Source organism: Fukomys damarensis, unplaced genomic scaffold (genome assembly GCF_012274545.1).
Source record: "Fukomys damarensis isolate Sample0158 unplaced genomic scaffold, DMR_v1.0_HiC HiC_scaffold_16, whole genome shotgun sequence".
Taxonomy (NCBI): Eukaryota; Metazoa; Chordata; class Mammalia; order Rodentia; family Bathyergidae; genus Fukomys; species Fukomys damarensis.
In genome coordinates, this window is record NW_022900928.1 from 102784323 (window position 1) to 102802183 (window position 17861).

At 44.2% G+C, this 17861-nt stretch overlaps 1 protein-coding gene across 1 annotated transcript in view; it reads left to right on the top strand.

The window, feature by feature from the left end:
* The window catches only part of Kiaa2012 (KIAA2012 ortholog), a 119052-nt gene that overhangs the window by 77464 nt on the left and 23727 nt on the right, over positions 1–17861 (top strand). Inside the window, exons 14-15 of the mRNA XM_033764539.1 lie at positions 4632–4769; positions 13016–13091. Coding sequence (XP_033620430.1) covers positions 4632–4769; positions 13016–13091 — 214 coding nt within the window. The remainder of the gene's footprint in view (positions 1–4631; positions 4770–13015; positions 13092–17861) is intronic.

A 17861-nucleotide genomic window follows, 5' to 3' on the forward strand; every position in this document is an offset into this window, starting at 1 on the left:
CCCACCACACCAACCCTTTGTGAAACTTTCTACTCAGCCCTTTTCACCAGCACCAAATTATCTTCAGAACATAAAAAGTGCTAGGAGTTCAGGTGGCCGAGAGGAGCAGGACGGATCCAGGTGATGGCTACACAGACTGCACACTGTGGCTTCAGGTCCCTCTGCTCCCAGGACAGAGGCAGTGCAGGGAGGGTAGGTGGTTGATCCTGAGAGTCCTGCCTGATCCCCTGTGCACTGGAGGGCTCTTTCTCCTCCAGGCCAGCCACACCAAGATCAAGAGAGGCCCAAAGTGGAGCCTGAGATGGTGGAGTAGTCCCTTGGCCACAGCTGGGGTCCCTCTCAGATCACCCCTCCAAGCAGCCCAGTCACAGGGAGCCAGTAGAGTTCCATGCTCCACCCAGCTCCACCTGTGTTCCCATTTCTGTTGGGTCTTTGGGTCCACAGATTATGGGAAAAAATAACAGGGCCTGAGAAGACTAAATTCAGGGAGACTAGCCTGGCCCCTCAGCCGGAAGGAAGCTCCTGGCAGGCAGGGCCCATTCCAGGATTTGGTCTGGGGTGGTTTCTGATGGGGGTCAGGGAGGAGTTGAGAATCCCAGCCCTCCTCCCCACCCTGGTAATGAAATCTCTCAGATCTTTCCTTCCTCACCAGGACTCAGGGACCCCCCCAAAAAACACAAGAAGACAAGAAGAGGGGAATAGTGATCAGCAGGAAAGACCAACTGTTTCTCTTTTGTTTGCTCACAGGAGGGGAGAAATGCCCTGTGTGCACAGAGGTTGATGTGACAACTTGCTAAATCTCTGAAGGGTTTTAGCACAGGTCTCCCCACGCTCCCCATGTGGTGGGATAATGGTGGGGTGTGTTCCCATTTCAGATCTGGGCTACAAAAGCCCTTCCCTTCCTTGCTCAGTTTGCTTCCTGCAGCTCAGCCTGCCTCAGGTTCCCAGAGCCTCTTGGCAGCCTGAGCTTGGCAGGATGAGGTAGTGAGCTGCGTGGGAGGCGGTTAGACAGCCGAGTGTTGCAGCCTCCCTAATGAGGGACAATAGCTCTTCTTGGAGCCAATGAGCGGCAGCTACAAGGTGGGGAACCCCAATTAGAAGGAAGTGGGAAACATGGGGTGGAAGGCCTGGGGACGCCTGTAGGACAGATGCTTGTCCTGGGAAACTCTGTGAGACCCAGGGGTGGACACGTGGCCACCTGGGTTCAGAATCTTATCTCTTTCTTTAAGACTCTATTGAGGCAGTCGCGGTAGGAACCCTTCAAAATACACACATGGGAAGGAGGAAATATTCCTGGGGAGAAGGTTCCTCCATGTCTAGTTCGGACATTATAATCCAAGAGTAAGAAAGAAAATGATAAGATATTTACTAAATATAAATGAGCCTCCCCTTTCAGTTTTGGTATGTGTGTACCTGCAGTATTTGTATACAGCAATTGCTCCTCAGTTTTGTTATGCAGTTGAATCACATTATGTTTACAGCAAGATAATAATCCTGGGTTTTCCATGGCTCACTCTGTCAAAGTATAAGATTAGCCCTTGAATTCATTAACAGCCATCTCCTTTTAAATGTCAAATAACTTTGCAAATGCCAAGTACTTGTGCAATGCCTTCTGTGCGATTTGAATCAGCTTTACCAAATTAACTCATTAATCTTTATTGTTTCATTCACTGAGAAAAGAGACTCCTGGGTGTTTTCAGCAGAACACAGGAATATTCAAGTATTTACAGTGCAATACAGGTGACTGGAAGGGATTTGATTTTCTGCTAAGCATTTCACCTTTCCATAGTTTTTAAATGATTCCCACCAAAGTGTGTGCACAGAAGAAACAAAAACAGCTTCGGGTGTCTCTGCTCTCCTCCAGTCCATTTTCCTGCCCTTTCATTTGGCCTTGTGTTTTCCTCTCCTTCCCACACTTCTGCAGATCTTGGCCCCCTTGTTACTCTTTCTTCTGCTGCCGTTACTCTCAACACTCCTAAGAACTGGGAGTGTCCATGAGCTGAGAACACAGCAGTGCTCACAGGTCAGAGATGGAGCCCAGAAGGCTGCAACAGAGCAGGCCTAAGAACCAGGAACTCCCCTGCCTGAGATCAACATCCTGATAACCAGGCCACACTGCCTGCTAAAGTAGGTCCAACCAGGCTCACAGTCATCATTCATCACTGGGCTACAATGCCACCTTCTCCCAGAGGTCTTCCCTGAGCAACTGCAAGGCAGGTCGCCAGCCCTGTCCATCACCCTCAACCCTGTCACCATTGCATTGTCTGCAGAGCTGAGTCACCATCTAAAATCATCTTGCTTTCCACCACCTGCCTTGCAAGTGCAAGGACCCAAGTTCGATCACCGGTACCAAAATAAATAAACAAACAAATAAGTAAATAAATAAAATCATCTTGCTTAGTCATGCACTCATTTGTGTGGTGCATGCTAGACACTTGGTAAATATCAAGTTAATGAATAAATGCAAAACCACCTAAGCACATAATTTGCTTTCCTGGCTTCAACTTCTTTCCCCCTGCTATCACTGTCTCCCAGAATCTTATTTATACGTTTAATCCTTTCTTTACTCCCATCTCCCGTGCTGCCTTTTACTGTCATTTATTTGCTAGAACATTTGCACATAATAAGCAAAAACAACCCCGTATAGTCCCATGACTATAGAGGCTTCACTGAAAACAGGCCAGAATTGATAGCCCCTAACACTAGGGAGAGGAGCTGTGCAGTCAAGACAGTTGTTAGAGAGAGATTTACAGGTCAAGTGGCTAGGAGGAACTTTCCTGGAAACCCCTCAAGTCTCAATCTGAACCCCACCAAAGCAGTTAAAGCAGTTTCAGCCTTTCGAACTGGTCTTGGCTGTGCCTTTTGTCCTATAACCTAACACAAATTCTTCTTTGGGGATAATGGAGACATTTTCCCTCAAATCAGTATTACCTGATTTCTGTTACTCAATCCACTGATCCATGCAAAACTGTGGAGCCTAGAGAGCTTGAAATGCTTTGTCTAGTTTGAGCTCGAAAGAAATGGTTTCATTTGATCAAGAAAGGGGGAAGGGGTGCCTCACTCAGAAAAGCTAATCAGATATATAGCTGGGATGACAAGAAATTGGATATATATTTGTCCAGAAAAAAGTCTTTATCTCCAGCCACATTTTCAAACAAAGGAAAAGGGTGTGGGTGTTCTATGGAATGATGGCTGCTCGTGGGGATAGAGCAATGGTTAATTCCTCATGAATGCTTACAAGAAAGACAAATGTTATGGGAGAAAGAGTTTATGAGCGCCCAGAGAGACAGACATTGGAGAGTTAGTCTCCTAGAAAATATGGGAATGATCAAACCCACACCCAGTGATCTCATGGCACACTAATGTATGCGACCCCAGAAAACTAGTCCCAAAAAAAAGAACAAATCACTTTTCTCTTTGAGCATGAGGGGCCAGGGCTACACCGAGGTCAGGCCTCTGGGAGTCTGCACACTTCCTGCGAGGTGTGCTCCTCGGCCCTTCCCATGGGAGCTGCAGCTCACTTCCAGAATCCATGCTGTCAACTGTGTATTCATTTCCAAACCCCGAAGAGACACTGTGGTGACAACAGAAACAGGACAGCTGTGACTCCTGCACTCGGGGAGCCCACCATTGTCTGGCAGGGAGGGGATTGCACAGCCTCCACCGTCACTGTGGGCGCAGCAGGAAGGGCTCCATGTTCCGGGAGGTCACCTAGACTCCTTCTGTAGCCAGTTCTTCCTTTTCTCTCTGCTACATTTGTCACCATCACTCTTCCTAACACATCAAATGCACTTTGAGCTTGGAAGTAAACTGGAATCTTGCAATAACCTCATTTGCTGCAAGGCTGATCGGGCAACCATTCAGGGATCCATAGAAATATCAAAAATTGAGCTGGGGATTTAGTTCAGTGACACTGTGTCTGCCTCAAAGCTCAAGACCCTGAGTTTGATCCCCAGTATCAGAAAGAAAAAAAAAAGAAATATCAAAAGTCTCATTTTTCCCTGCGTGGTGTTGCACACCTATAATCCCAGCACTTGAGAGGCTGAGGCAGGAGGATCACTGCAAGTTAGAGACCAGCCTGGGCTACATAGTGAGTTCCAGGGCAGTCTGAACTACATAGTGAGACCCTGTCTCAAAAACAAAAACAAAAAAGGGGAGCTGGGGATTCAGCTGAGTGGCACCACAATGCCTGCCTTGCAAGTGCAAGGTCCTGAGTTCAATCCCAGTACCAGAAAAAAAAAAAAAATCTCATTTTACAAAGGGTCTTGGCAATGATGTCATCTCTGGGCATGTGGCTTCGGGTAAGTTGTTTACCCTACCAGAGCCTCCAGGTCTCCTCACCTGTAACGGGGTGACATCTCTACCTCACAGGACTATCATGAGGATTAAAAGAAATAATTGCAACTCTGGGAAAGTCTCTTTTTCCACTTCTCCGGGTACTAATTATTAACCAGGCTTAGGTTATTCACTACATATATGGGCCCTCTGTGCCTCCAACGGTAAAAAAATAAGTGTTACTATTAGTGTTGCAATGATAAAATATGCTTGTTATAAATATTGAGAATTTGGACTAGCTCTTGTTGCACTGTACAGCATGCCTCTGAAAGCTAGGCTTTCTGCTTCTCTCCTAGGGATCCCTGCAGCCCTTGGAGGCAACAGCTCAGAAGACAGGAGAGCCTCAAAGTTGTATAAATAAAGAGCTGATGTGTTCAAACAGAAAAGAATTTTCCGCACGCAAGCTGCACATCGACATGACGCCGTTCCTGAAGGTGATCTCACACTGAGCAGACGAGGGGCTTTAGAGATACAGACACAGGAATTCCAGTTAATACACTTCTGCTCATTACAAAAACAGCTTCAGAAGTCCCCAGTGCCCCTGGTTTATCAGAGGGGACAGAAAATAGGCAGTTTGTAACAGATGAAGAAAGAACAAATTAGGACAGTAATCGCAGCCAGCCGTCAGGGACGAACCAGCTGGGTGTCTGATTTGGGTGGTGAGGACCAGGGAATAGAGAGGAAAGGGTAACTTTGAACCACCTCATAAAAACGGCAAACAGAATTCATTTTATCTCACCAGTATCTAACATAACTGCTACTGTTTTACCACTGTAACTTGGTAGAGTTGATGATCCCGCTTGGAGAAGACTGTTCTTGAGTTAACTATTTAGAAGTCAACAGCAGATTCTGTTCTGGATATCTGGCTTTGTTTTCTGTTCTCTAAGAGCCCTTTGATCTCCTAAGCTCAGCTTCATTTCTGGTTAAAGGTACCAAGGATGTGAGTCTACCTGTGCCATCTGTCCTCCCACCCCAGCATCTAAACAGCCCCTGGCACACAGGAGATCACACTCAATGCTACTTGAACAGCCTACCTTTCATCCCACAGCCTTTGGTTTAGGGCCCTGTCCTTTCCCATCTCTCTCCCTTCTCAGAGCTCATTAAACTGGAAATAAATGACCAGGGAGTGAAAGAAACTGACCAGGACCAGAGCCAGGCCTGACTTAGAACGACTTCAGCTCCTTCTCACTACCATAGAGCACACCATCCCTGATAAGAAGGGGCTCAGAAAGGTGAACACTGTGAAGAAGAGGACAAAGAGTTTGCAGAGGTCGTGACGAGGGCCCTATCTACTGTTGTAGGTACTAACTGTGACTCTGGGGCCCATGAGAGTCACCCTCCTAATCTCAGCTAAGCCAGGGTCTGCAGTTTCACCTTCTCTAGGACACCTGAAGCCCAGTTCTGTAATATGGGGCTTTGATTAAGAGGCATGCATGTAACCAGCATGGTGGCGTACACCTATGAGTCCAGCACTCTGGGAAGCTGAGACAGGAGGATTACAAGCTTGAGTCCAAACTGGGCAACTTATTGAGACTCCTGCCTCAAAATTAAAAAAAAAAAACAAAACGGGGGAGTACGCTGGGGGTATAGCTCAGTGATAGAGCAACCCTAAGTTCAGTCCTCAGTCCTGGAAATAAAAAATCATGGGTTGGCCTGAAATCTGTCTCCAAGACCAGATCCTGTTTTTCCAGGCTTTCTACTGGGTGGGCTCTGCCTAGTGATGGCAAAATGTGCACTGGTTTCACTTTCCCAGATCATTCCAGACTAAGTATGGAGTGATATGGGTCACGTGTCCGGCTGAAATGCCAACCTGAGAACGGGCTGAGAATGATGACAGGAGGGAGAATAATTCTGGGCAGCACAGAAGCTGTTTGCTACCTCAAGAATTCAAAATCTATTGTCACACTGTTACTTATAATAATGAAAATATCTTTATTATTTTTTCAGTACTACCTTTCACAATGAGTTATATCCCCAGACCTTTTGTTTGTTTGTTTGTTTGCTGTGTTTTGTTTTTGGTACCGGGGATCGAACTCAGGTCTTTGCGCTTGCGAGGCAGGCAGTAGAACCACTGAGCTAAATCCCGGCCCTCCCCAGACCTTTTTCATTTTTTATTTTGAGACAGGGTCTTACTGAGTTGCCCAGGTTGGGCTCAAATTTGCAATCCTCCTGCTTCAGCCTGCAGAGTGCTAGGGTAACAAACATACACCACCATTCCCAGCTTTTTTCTTTTTTTTTTTTTCTTTTGGTACCAGGGATTGAATTCAGAACCTTGGGCCACTGCGCTAAATCCCCAGCTCTCTTTTTTTATTCTTAATAACAGTTTAGTTCTTCCCTTAGGGCTTAAAGAATTATGGTTGATACTTCCTGTGATGTGACACCATCATCATCGCTACTTAATTCGAGCGTCCGCTACCTACTGTGTGTCTGGCACTTTCCGAGCATCTGGGATAGACTCATGAGCAAAACAGACCAAGGTGGACAGGAGATGTAGCTTGGTGACAGAGAGCACTTGCCTGGCATCTATTACACCCTGGGTTTGATCCCCAGCACAAAAAAACAAAACCAAACCCACAGACCAAGTTTCCTGCCCTTCTCCAAGATAGTGCAGACCACAGACACTGAACATAACAAATGGGCAAAATCCATAGCATGTTAAAAATTAATCAGTGGGAAGGAAATGAGACAAGACTGTTGATGTATGTAGTATCTAGGAACCGCAGAATTCAGAATGGGGAATTTTATGATAATTTTTTGTATATATAATGCTCACAATGCTTGTATGTTACACTTCTGTGTTCAGCAACTTTGGCATAGCATTAGAGAAGGAAAAGTGCTGTCACCCTTAAAGCCCACTTTCCAGTCCATCCTCCTCTAGTCCCACACAATGGTGACTCAGCCTGACTCTTGGGACCCCCAGAGCATCCTCAGTGGTCTGATTCCCAGGCCAGGCCTTGCCGCATGACCCCACCTTCTCTCCGATGTTCAGAGTGAACCCCTCTCCCTCACAGGCCTGCTCCCTGCTGCCCAGGGGAAACCTGGGTTCTTAGGGGTTGCCTGTAGAGAGCCAGTATCAGGGCTATACAGACAAGTGCGGTGAATTCCAGCAGAGGAAAGCATGCAGCCTGTCCTCCTGTCTGGAGTGGTGTGGAAACCAGCTCATTCTACCCATTTCCACTCGTGGATCTCCTGCCTGTCCATGGGCTTTTCATCCGTTTTTGCCTGGTGCACATAGGAAGCACATTGCACATTGCAGAGAATGACGGTAGGGGGTAAGAAAGGTGGAGACCCCCCAAGGAAATGGAAAGAAATGCAAATCATCACAATTGCTTGTATTTCTCAGCACTTATTAGGTGTCAGGCTCTGTTCTGAGTTTCATATGCACAAACTCTTTTAATTCCCAAACTGGATCTAAGAAGTAGGCGCTTCTTTTACAAATGAGAAAACAAAGGCACTGAGAGGTGAAGTAACTTGAAGCATGCCATGCAGTTGACAAATGGCAGACAGAGATTCCCAGGCAGGCACCCAGCTCCAGGGCCCTTGCTCTCAGCACCTGCTATAAAGCTTCACCGCAGATCCCAACTGAGCCCTGTCCAGCCAAAAGCACTACCTACCATGATAACCAAGCACCCAGAATTCTCCTAGAGAATTCTACCCTTGTGCATGCATCCAGTGGCAGGAAGATTTTCTGAGCCTACAGAGCTGTGCTGCTCTCTCCCATCTGAGTGCTGTGGCCTTAATATGAAGCTTTCTCCTCCAGGGATCACTTGGTTCCTTTGGCCAACCTATAGTGAGCCCACTATGTATATGAGACACTGTGCTGGGAGACACTGTGCTGGGCACTGAGGCTGTGGAGATGAATCCTCTCCTTGACCTTCCAAGGAGCCTGCAGTACAGAGAGATAAACAATGAAAAGGATGCTAACAAGGCAGAGGCAGCTCCAGGTGGGAGAGATGTGTTCATTCCTCGGTTATCAGATGTGGAATCCTCCTCATAGTCAAAAACCTCTTTACAACACCAGTGACAACTTACTAGCCCATTTTCATCTAGATTGTCTAGCAGTCTTAGATTTGGGGAAATATGATTGGTTCAGAAAACATGTGAGTTCCTGTAAAAATTGAAACATGGTTTTAGAAACTCTATTCTGCTTTTCAAGAAGAAATGGTAATGAACTGGTGAATGTATTAGGATACAGTTTTTCTTTTCCCAATGTATTAGGATACAGCTTTAAATTATCAAGGTTAAGTCATGGTAGTAGGACAGAAAATAGCAATAATGCCTAATAATGCTACATACAAAATCGAATATATTATGCATTGTATTGACATGAAAGCTATGTATGCTGTGCCCAGAAGATTTGAAGGATGAAAATTCAGCATCTGCCTCATAGCCATGGCAGATACAGGTAGCACATGGAGCCCTCCAGCGCAAGGTAGAGGGACCCACCTGAACTAGAGCCCAGAGCCAACCATGCCCAGGGCGAGAGCAGCCCCCACCCGTGGAGGCTGATTCCAGCTTTACTCATGCAGGCAGGTGTAGTACATCACACTGAGGGTGAATGCCACTGCCACTGAATACTGCCATCACATTGGGAAGGAATAGCATGAATTTCAGTGAAAGAAAGGAATAGGAAAATAATGTTTGAATTAAAATGCTGCCCAAGATGGAGCAGGCTGCCTTAAGAGATAAGTTCTGGCCTCCAGCGTCATTCCAGAATGCTTCGTTAATCACTTGGCAGGAAATGTGCAGAGATCACAAGCTAGTTTCAGGACTCAAGATTCTACAACACTTGGGTAATATTGCCAGGTACAATACTCAGAACTGTGAGTCTTACATTTCAAAAAAAAGAGGAAGAAGAAAAATGGGGGAGAAGAGGAGAAGGAGGAAGATGAAGCCCAGGGATAAGTGGAATATGATCAATATTAGGGTATCAGTCCAATACAGTGGTTGGGAAGGGGAAGCCCCGGGTCCTTTCTGACATTGAGTGATTTGGGAATACTTGAGGACCATTTCCTCTTTGTAAAATGAAGATGATAATTCTAAGATCTCACATCTGCCTCTTAATGGTGAGGTGAGAATTCCATGAAATAATAGTTTTCAAAGAATGTTCACATTTGTAAAGGACTCAACTCATAAGGCAGAGTCCATTGTTCATGTTTATAAGTGCTTGTTAACTTCCTCCCTCCCCAGTTAGGCCTACAAGTCCGTGATGCCACCACTGTTCTTCCTAAATATAGTTCAGGGGCTGGGTCCTGAGTTCAATCTCCGGTACCAGGAAAAACAACAACAACAACAAAACTCAGTACAGCTTCCTTCCATGTCCCCCACTGGCCTTTCAGTTAAATCCCTGCCATCAAAGCTACGTTTCTTTTACAAATTGAAAAATGTAACAAATGCAAATTTTCTAAAACTCCAAACTGCAACTTGCAGGTCCAGCCTGTGTCTGATTTGTACCGTCCCCCACTGCAGCCACACAAGACTCTCCTCAGCGGCATGCACACTGCGTCCACATGGAATGGTCCTACCTTCCCTTCCCTGCAAGACTCAGCACCAGTTCCCCTGCAGACCAACCTGCCCAGCCTAATTTAGCTTCGCTTCCAGGAGCTCCTACAAAAACCATCATTCTCTGTCATGGTATTTACCACACTTCTTTGCACCTGTGAGGCTCCTTGTTGTTTCCTCACAAGTGAGCTTCCCAGTGCCTAACACAGCACCTGGTACAAGCAGACACTCAATAAATGTTCTTCAGCTAAATGAACAGGAAAAACAGATGACTTTCCCGGAGTAGTAGAACTGGAATTTGAATTTGCAGCCTCTGAGTTTGTTTTGCTCACTCACCAACTACTACAGGATGAGCATTCATAACCTGAAAACCTGAAATCTGAAATGCACCAAAATCTGAAGCTTTCTGAGCACCAACAAGATTCCACAGTGGAAGGCTGGGGATTTAGCTCAGTGGAGCTACCGCCTTCCTTGCAAGCACGAGGTCCTGAATTCGATCCCCAGTATCAAAAAAAAAAAAAAAAAAAAAAAAAAATCCACCCCGACACATTTGATGCATCATAATAAAAATGCACTAAATATTATATAAGATTATCTGCAGGCTATGTGTTTCAGGTCTGTCTGAAACATAAATAAAATTTGCATTTAGACTTGAGTCCCATCCCCAAGATCCCTTTATGTATATGAAAATATTCTAAATTGTTTAAAACCTAAAATCCAAAACACTTCTGGCCCCCAGCATTTCAGATAGGATTATATTACCTATGTTCCAATCACTCAGTTTAGCAACTGCATTTGTAACTTTTTAAAAGACCAGGTAGCATTTTATTTGGCTTTAGTTTTTAATTCAAATTTGAAATTTGAAATATGCTCAGAAGGTTTTTGAAAAATGTAAGATAGTGTGTCTCCCGGCTGCTGAGCTCTCTTCCCATAGCTACTAATACTAATTTCTAATTAGTACTAAGTACTAATTTTTTTTGGGGGGGTACTGGGGATAGAACTCAGGTCCTTGCAATTGTGAGGCAGGCAGTGGAAACACTGAGCCAAATCCCTGGCCCTACTAAGTACTAATTTTAATGTGTAATTCATACATAAGCAAATACAGACATATAAATAGAAGGTGGAAACTGTTTGCAATTTTAGCACATTATATGCATTCCTTAGTCTTTTTTATATACTATTTCTTGGAATTCTATATTAATTAGTGAAGAGATACCTTGCTCTTGCTAATGGTTACATGATATTCCATTGTATGGGTGACCACCACTGATCTGACTGGTTTCCAGTTTATGGAACATTTAGGTTAATTCTAATTTACCGCAATCAATGAATGACCTCTTTTCTTTTTTCTTTTTTTTTTTGGATGGCATCGGAGATTGAACTCAGGACCTGGCACTTGCAGACCTTATTTCATATATGTGTTTCTATATCTTTAAAATGATAGCTCTTTTTATAAACTTTTAAACAGCATGCAACTGAATGGAAAGAAATTCAAATTAACACTTTCTTTTCCTATCATGGATTCACCTGAAGAGTCTTTCCAAATTCTCAACTTTCTCTGCCTCCATCTCCCCATCTGTGAAATGAGAATACTCCTCATCTCCCATGACTCACACCTGCAATTTGTTGAGATGAAGTTTTATCCTCCTTGACTTTGCAATTCTTCCCTAGAGAAAGAATGTTTCTCAATTTTGATCCTACTTTCTGTTAGATTAAAAGCCAGAGATTAAAAAGACAGAGATCTTCAAAACATTTGTATCTCTTTTCTAGTCTTCTAACTTAGTTTACTATAACTAAGGCAGGATTTTCCTGTGATACCATTAAAAAACTTTCATTTATTTAGGGATGGATTTTATTCACTGTGCCAGGCCAAATCTGCCTTGTCTCGAAAATAAGAAACCCAAAACAAAGAAAATTATTTACCTACTTTAGCTTTTTCACAAGTGAGAAACACACAGGGTAAAAAGCTAGCAAGTGAGGAAACTCAGTGGGGAATTTTAAAAGAATGCCAAATTAGCAGGTGAGTAATTGTCTCTTCCCAAAGAGGTTGGTATTTGATAAGAGAGTGGGAAATTGATTGTCACTAAAAGGTGTAAGAAAACTAAGAGACTTCCAGCGTCTGCATAGCGCGTTCCAGCTCTGTCACTGAAATGAAGCTGTGGCTGGGACGGGATCCAACTGGAAAAGGCCTGGAGCCACCTCATCAGGCAGTGGGGTCCTGACAGGCTTTACTTGGGTCACCAACTCCATCTGCCACATTTCTTTGGCTACTAAAGAGCTTCCCTTTTGACCACTAGAGAAGAGTTGTGATTCCCACTCCCACCTGCATGCTGGAATCACTCTAGAAGCCTAAACACTCCACAGAACAGAGAGGCTGATTGTATTGTTTGGGGTTAAGTCCTGGGAATCATATTTTTAAAAATTCTTTAAACAATTCTAATGTGCTGCCAGGGTTGAGAACCATCTACAGAGAGATGTACGGTTGGTGAGACTGCAAATACTGCATGTGACTCAGAGAAAGAAGGAAGACAGGATCAAATGTAATAAGAAATCCAATGTAGTAATCCTGAGAATTTCTCAAAAGGCCAGGCTGATCCTTTGGCTCCCATGCTTCACATGCTCAGTGATTTCCATTTATTCTCAAGATAAAGGACAAGATCCTTCGCCTGTCTTTAGGCCTTGGAGGTCTGACCACTTCCCACCCTGCTTCTGTCTCTGCTTTGGACATACCTGTTGTGTGCTAAGTCCCTGGAGGTGCCCTGCCTCTTTTTGCCAGTGGCCTTGGCCCATGACATTCATCCCCCTTTCTGTAACGAACTCCTACACACGCTCACACGGTGCACCGCTCAGATGAACAGGACCAGACCCTAAGCATGACTGGACTCGCAGTGCTCAGCACCACTCCCCAGCCTGCCTGGCTTTCAGAATACCACACTGGTAATGTCTCCTGGACATGAAGGTAAGAGAATTGACAAAGAAGATGAAGAAAGAAGCTGGAGGTGTATTTTAAGGGAGAGAGCACTTGCTTAGCATGCTCAAACTCTGGGTTCTATTTCCAGCAGTGCAGAAAGAAAAGAAACAACTAAAAAAGCTGGATTGCCTTTTACCAAAGGGCATGGTCCACAGAGGTGTTTGCATTTGTTTTTGTCTTATGTGCTCTTTGTGGTTAACCCAACAGGAAAGTGGAGAGGAACTAGACTCTCATGAAGATCCAGAAGAAGCTTCTGGAGAAAATGATGAAGACAGTAGCCAAGGTAAAGACCTCAGGCCTGGGTTCCCTAATCTTGTCCCTATAATTGTGGAATGGACTTGGAGCTGTTAAAAGATGTGCAGGTGGGTGTGGTGGCACATACCTGTCATCCCAGCACTCAGGCAGTTGAGGCAGTAGGATTGCCATGAGTTTGAGGCCAGCCTGAACTATATAATGAGATAACAGGACCAGACCCTAAGCATGACTGGACTCGCAGTGCTCAGCACCACTCCCCAGCCTGCCTGGCTTTCAGAATACCACACTGGTAATGTCTCCTGGACATGAAGGTAAGAGAATTGACAAAGAAGATGAAGAAAGAAGCTGGAGGTGTATTTTAAGGGAGAGAGCACTTGCTTAGCATGCTCAAACTCTGGGTTCTATTTCCAGCAGTGCAGAAAGAAAAGAAACAACTAAAAAAGCTGGATTGCCTTTTACCAAAGGGCATGGTCCACAGAGGTGTTTGCATTTGTTTTTGTCTTATGTGCTCTTTGTGGTTAACCCAACAGGAAAGTGGAGAGGAACTAGACTCTCATGAAGATCCAGAAGAAGCTTCTGGAGAAAATGATGAAGACAGTAGCCAAGGTAAAGACCTCAGGCCTGGGTTCCCTAATCTTGTCCCTATAATTGTGGAATGGACTTGGAGCTGTTAAAAGATGCACAGGTGGGTGTGGTGGCACATACCTGTCATCCCAGCACTCAGGCAGTTGAGGCAGTAGGATTGCCATGAGTTTGAGGCCAGCCTGAACTATATAATGAGACCCTCTCTCGAACCACACACACACACACACACACACACACACACACACACACGCAAAATAAAATGACCAAGGGGAACAGCCCTTCCATTTCTCCTCAAGATATGGGTTAGAATTCAGAATACAGCCCCAGCAGGGCTGCATCCTTAGTGCCTCTCAAGCAAATGATAATAACACACTTTATGCCCTTGGGTTATTGAAAGATCCCTTTTCTGACACAGGTTTGATGTGAGAAGGTGAAGGGCATTATGACAAGGCTCCCCAGGTGCCATCACCTCTCTGTTCCACCTGTTTTAAAACAGCAGGCTTGAATATGCAGATGAGGGACTATGATTCCCTGCCTGGAGGGATGATATTCTCACAGAAAGGGGCCCCTCATACTTACAGACCCAGCCCCTGTCACCCACAGCCTTGCAAGGCAAAAGCTTCATGATGGTGGCTTGCTCCAAAGTTGACTGTGTGCTTGATGGTGGTGGTTTTATGGAATATTATTTCCAGAACCACTGGGCTTTGTGGCAGAGGACTAGGCCTGGGGCACCTGGGTGTGTGGTCTGATGCTGCAAATAGCCAGGCCCAAACAGCAGAGTTGCCTCTGTTCTCAGCTTCTGGCAGGGGAACGTGCTCACTGTCGCTGTGCAAAGGTGTCCACCAGAGGGAGTATGTAAGGCAGAAACCTAGCCTTCACTCTGCTGCCAGTGCTCTGCACCTCAGCAGGGCGGCTTCCACCCTGGTGAGGCTCCTTAGCCTGTTTGACCCCTTTTCTAACTCACATAAAGGTGTTTATACAGGCTCACAGCTGCAGGTCTAAACTGCTGGGGTGAGAGCACAGGCTATGGAGTTAGTCTCCACCTTAACCCTCTAGGCTTCTGAGTCTTCTTTACACAACACTCAACCTCATTAGGTTCATGGGGAACAAATGAAATCATCCATGAAAATCGGTCCTTCAGTGGATATGAATTTCAACATTAATATCACAAAGGATAAATATACACCCACTTACCAAACTATGAAATGACACCTTGGCTGTCTTCTCTGGAGCCCTCTGGGTGAAGGACACCATAAAAGCACAATGGAGACAAATGTGCAAACTCAGATTTTGGAGGATTAAAAATGGTGGAGTAGGGGCCAGGGATTTAGCTCAGTGGCACCATGCCAGCCTCACAAGCAGCGCAAGATCCTGAGTTTTTGATCCCCAGTACCAAAAAAAAAAAAAAAAGTGGAATAAAGACTAGCAACAAAAGATGGCCTCTCTGAGACCTGAAATCTAGATACCTGGAAAATAACAACTTGGTGGAGTGAAAGAAGAAGGAAGGAGAGGAAGGTAAGGAAGAGGAGGATCTCATCTCTGGAAATCAAGAGAGAGCTGACGGGAAAACTAGAAACTACAGAGGAACTAAAGAAATAGAGCAAAATGCAGAGAAAAGAACAAAGCAGTCTGGAAAGTGGACCCAAGCAACCAGCAGCTCCAAGGAGAAACAATGGACTGGGCCAGCCACACTAGGCCAAGAAAATCCCACAGTTATTGTAAGCTGCAGAAAGAGTGTGGGATTTTACTCTGAAAATGATTCCTTCCATGTGGCAGGCTTGAGTTGGAGAAGAAACTAAGTGCAAGGTCCACAATATTTGAGAGGATATAATCAGGAGCCATTGTGGAAGGAGGTTTACAGTTCAGGGTATCTGAGGTTGCCCTACCATAGTGATTGGGTGGATAGTGGCCACAAAAGATAGTCATGGAGAGTATACATCTAGATGTAGACCACTGAGAAGTTTAAACTCAGGCCTGGAAGGACACGTGTCCAGCCCACAGAGTAGAGAAGTCAGGTTGGTTGTATGTGGCTTTCAGAGAGAGCTGGGGATGAAAATGTTGGCTTTAAGTCCTGTGGACTATTTGACCCTTCGTCCCCACTATGACACCCAACACAGAGCTCCATGGTCTTCTTGCTTTCACCATGTACCAATGTGATCAGAGATGAGCCACAGGTTGGATGGTTGCCACAGCCTGGGGTATGTGGACAGAGAGGCCTCTAGAGTAGGTTGGGGGCTCACAAACCCACAAACTATCAAAATAGGCTGAGAAAGCCATGTCCTAGGGCACACAGAGAGATGTCCAAACTGGAAGCAACTGGAGTGAATACAGCCCTAGGCAGGATTCACCATTCACACACAAAAAAATTGAGTGTAGAACAAAATAGGTCTTAGTCACTACTACCTTTCCCCCACATCTGGTGGATTCCAAACTGCAAACCCAGGAAAGAAATTACACCACAAAAACACACGGGAATTTTTTTAACCATTTCTCCTTATCTTCGTTAGTTTTGGGGAGGTTGGAGGGTTTTTTCTCTTTTTCTTCTTTTTTCTTTGTTTTGGTCTCTGTTTCTTCTTCTTCTTCTTCTTCTTCTTCTTCTTCTTCTTCTTCTTCTTCTTCTTCTTCTTCTTCTTTCTTCTTCTTCTTCTTCTTCTTCTTCTTCTTCTTCTTCTTCCTTTTCATTATTTTTTTATTTTCTGTTACTTTATTCTATCAATTTTCTTATTTCTTAATGAGATCCTTTATCTCACTGTCTCTCTTCCTTCTTCTCATCATCCTTTGCTTTGTTTTTCAATTTTTACTTCTTTCATTTCCCCTTTCCCACTGCCTCCATCTTTACTAGTATTACTATTAAACTCCATTCAGTTAACTCCATGCTATTATTGAAATCTTTTATATTGTTAATGGTGGTATGGTGTTGCATTTAGTATTTACGGAATGTCAATATTTGGTTTGTCTTTGTGTCTATAATATAATTACAGATCTCTTTTTCTATTGTTAAGAGTGGTACAGCAGCAGCTTTATTGGTTTTTGTAGTAAGTATGTCGATAACCTGTTTGTCTTTGACTCTATTATCATTGCTGATATTATTGCTTTAACCAGGGTGGCAAAGTTGTTGCTATTAATTGGCTTTTATTGTATGCCAATACTGAGTTTGTCTTTGGGACATCAACAATAGTGTAGTTCATTACCAGAAATGGGTGCTGAGCCAGTGCACTGAACCCTCCGCTCTGCAAATTAACAGAGGTACTTGGATCTATGGTAGAGGCTCATAGTTAGCTATGACCAAAGAACATCTCTGGAAAGCAAACACTAACTGAAAATATCTCCATACTAGCAACAAAGTCTTTCCACTACAATCAACTTGAAACCTTTAGCATATACACATAAAGACAGACAGACAGACAGACAGATGCAATCACAGACAAGAGAGACACAGAGAGAGAAGAGAGAAAATGAGACAACAAAGCAATAAAATGCCTCCAAAAACTTACAACTCACTAAAACTGATCCATGTGGCATTAATGGGGAGGAAATCAAAAGCCAAACAATGAATTATACGAAATGATAAAAAGAGACAAAAAAAAGAAAAAAAATAGATCAAGAAGGTGTTTGGCAAGCTCAAAGATGATATCATCGGGGCCGGGGATTTAGGTCAGTGGTGCCACTGCCTTCCTCACAAGCAGAAGGTCCAGAGTTCAATCCTTGGTATTAAAAAAAAAAAAAAAAAAAAAAGATGATATCATTAAACAGAAAAGGGATTTAATAAACAAAAATGATCAGTAAGGGCCAGGGATTTCGCTCAGTGGTACCACCGCCTGCCCCACAAGCACAAGGATCCAAGTTCTATCCCCAGTACAAGAAAAAGAAAAAGAAAAAAAGATCAGGGAGCTTACAGAAGATACTAATAAAAAGCTAGCTGAGCTAAACAAAATGATACAAAACTTGAATGACCAGTCAGGCAAAGAATTAGAGTCCATGAAAATGTACTAAGCAGAAATACAGTATTAAAAATTCTATTGAAAGTATGAGCAACAGAACTGACCAGTGTGATGGGCTGGGGATTTAGCTCAGCGGCTCCACCACCTGCCTTACATGCACAGGGACCTGAGTTTGATCCCCGGTACCAAAAGAAAAAAAAAACAAAAACAAAAACAAAGAACTAACCAATGTGCGGACAGAGTGTCACAACTAGAAAATAGGGCTGATGTCA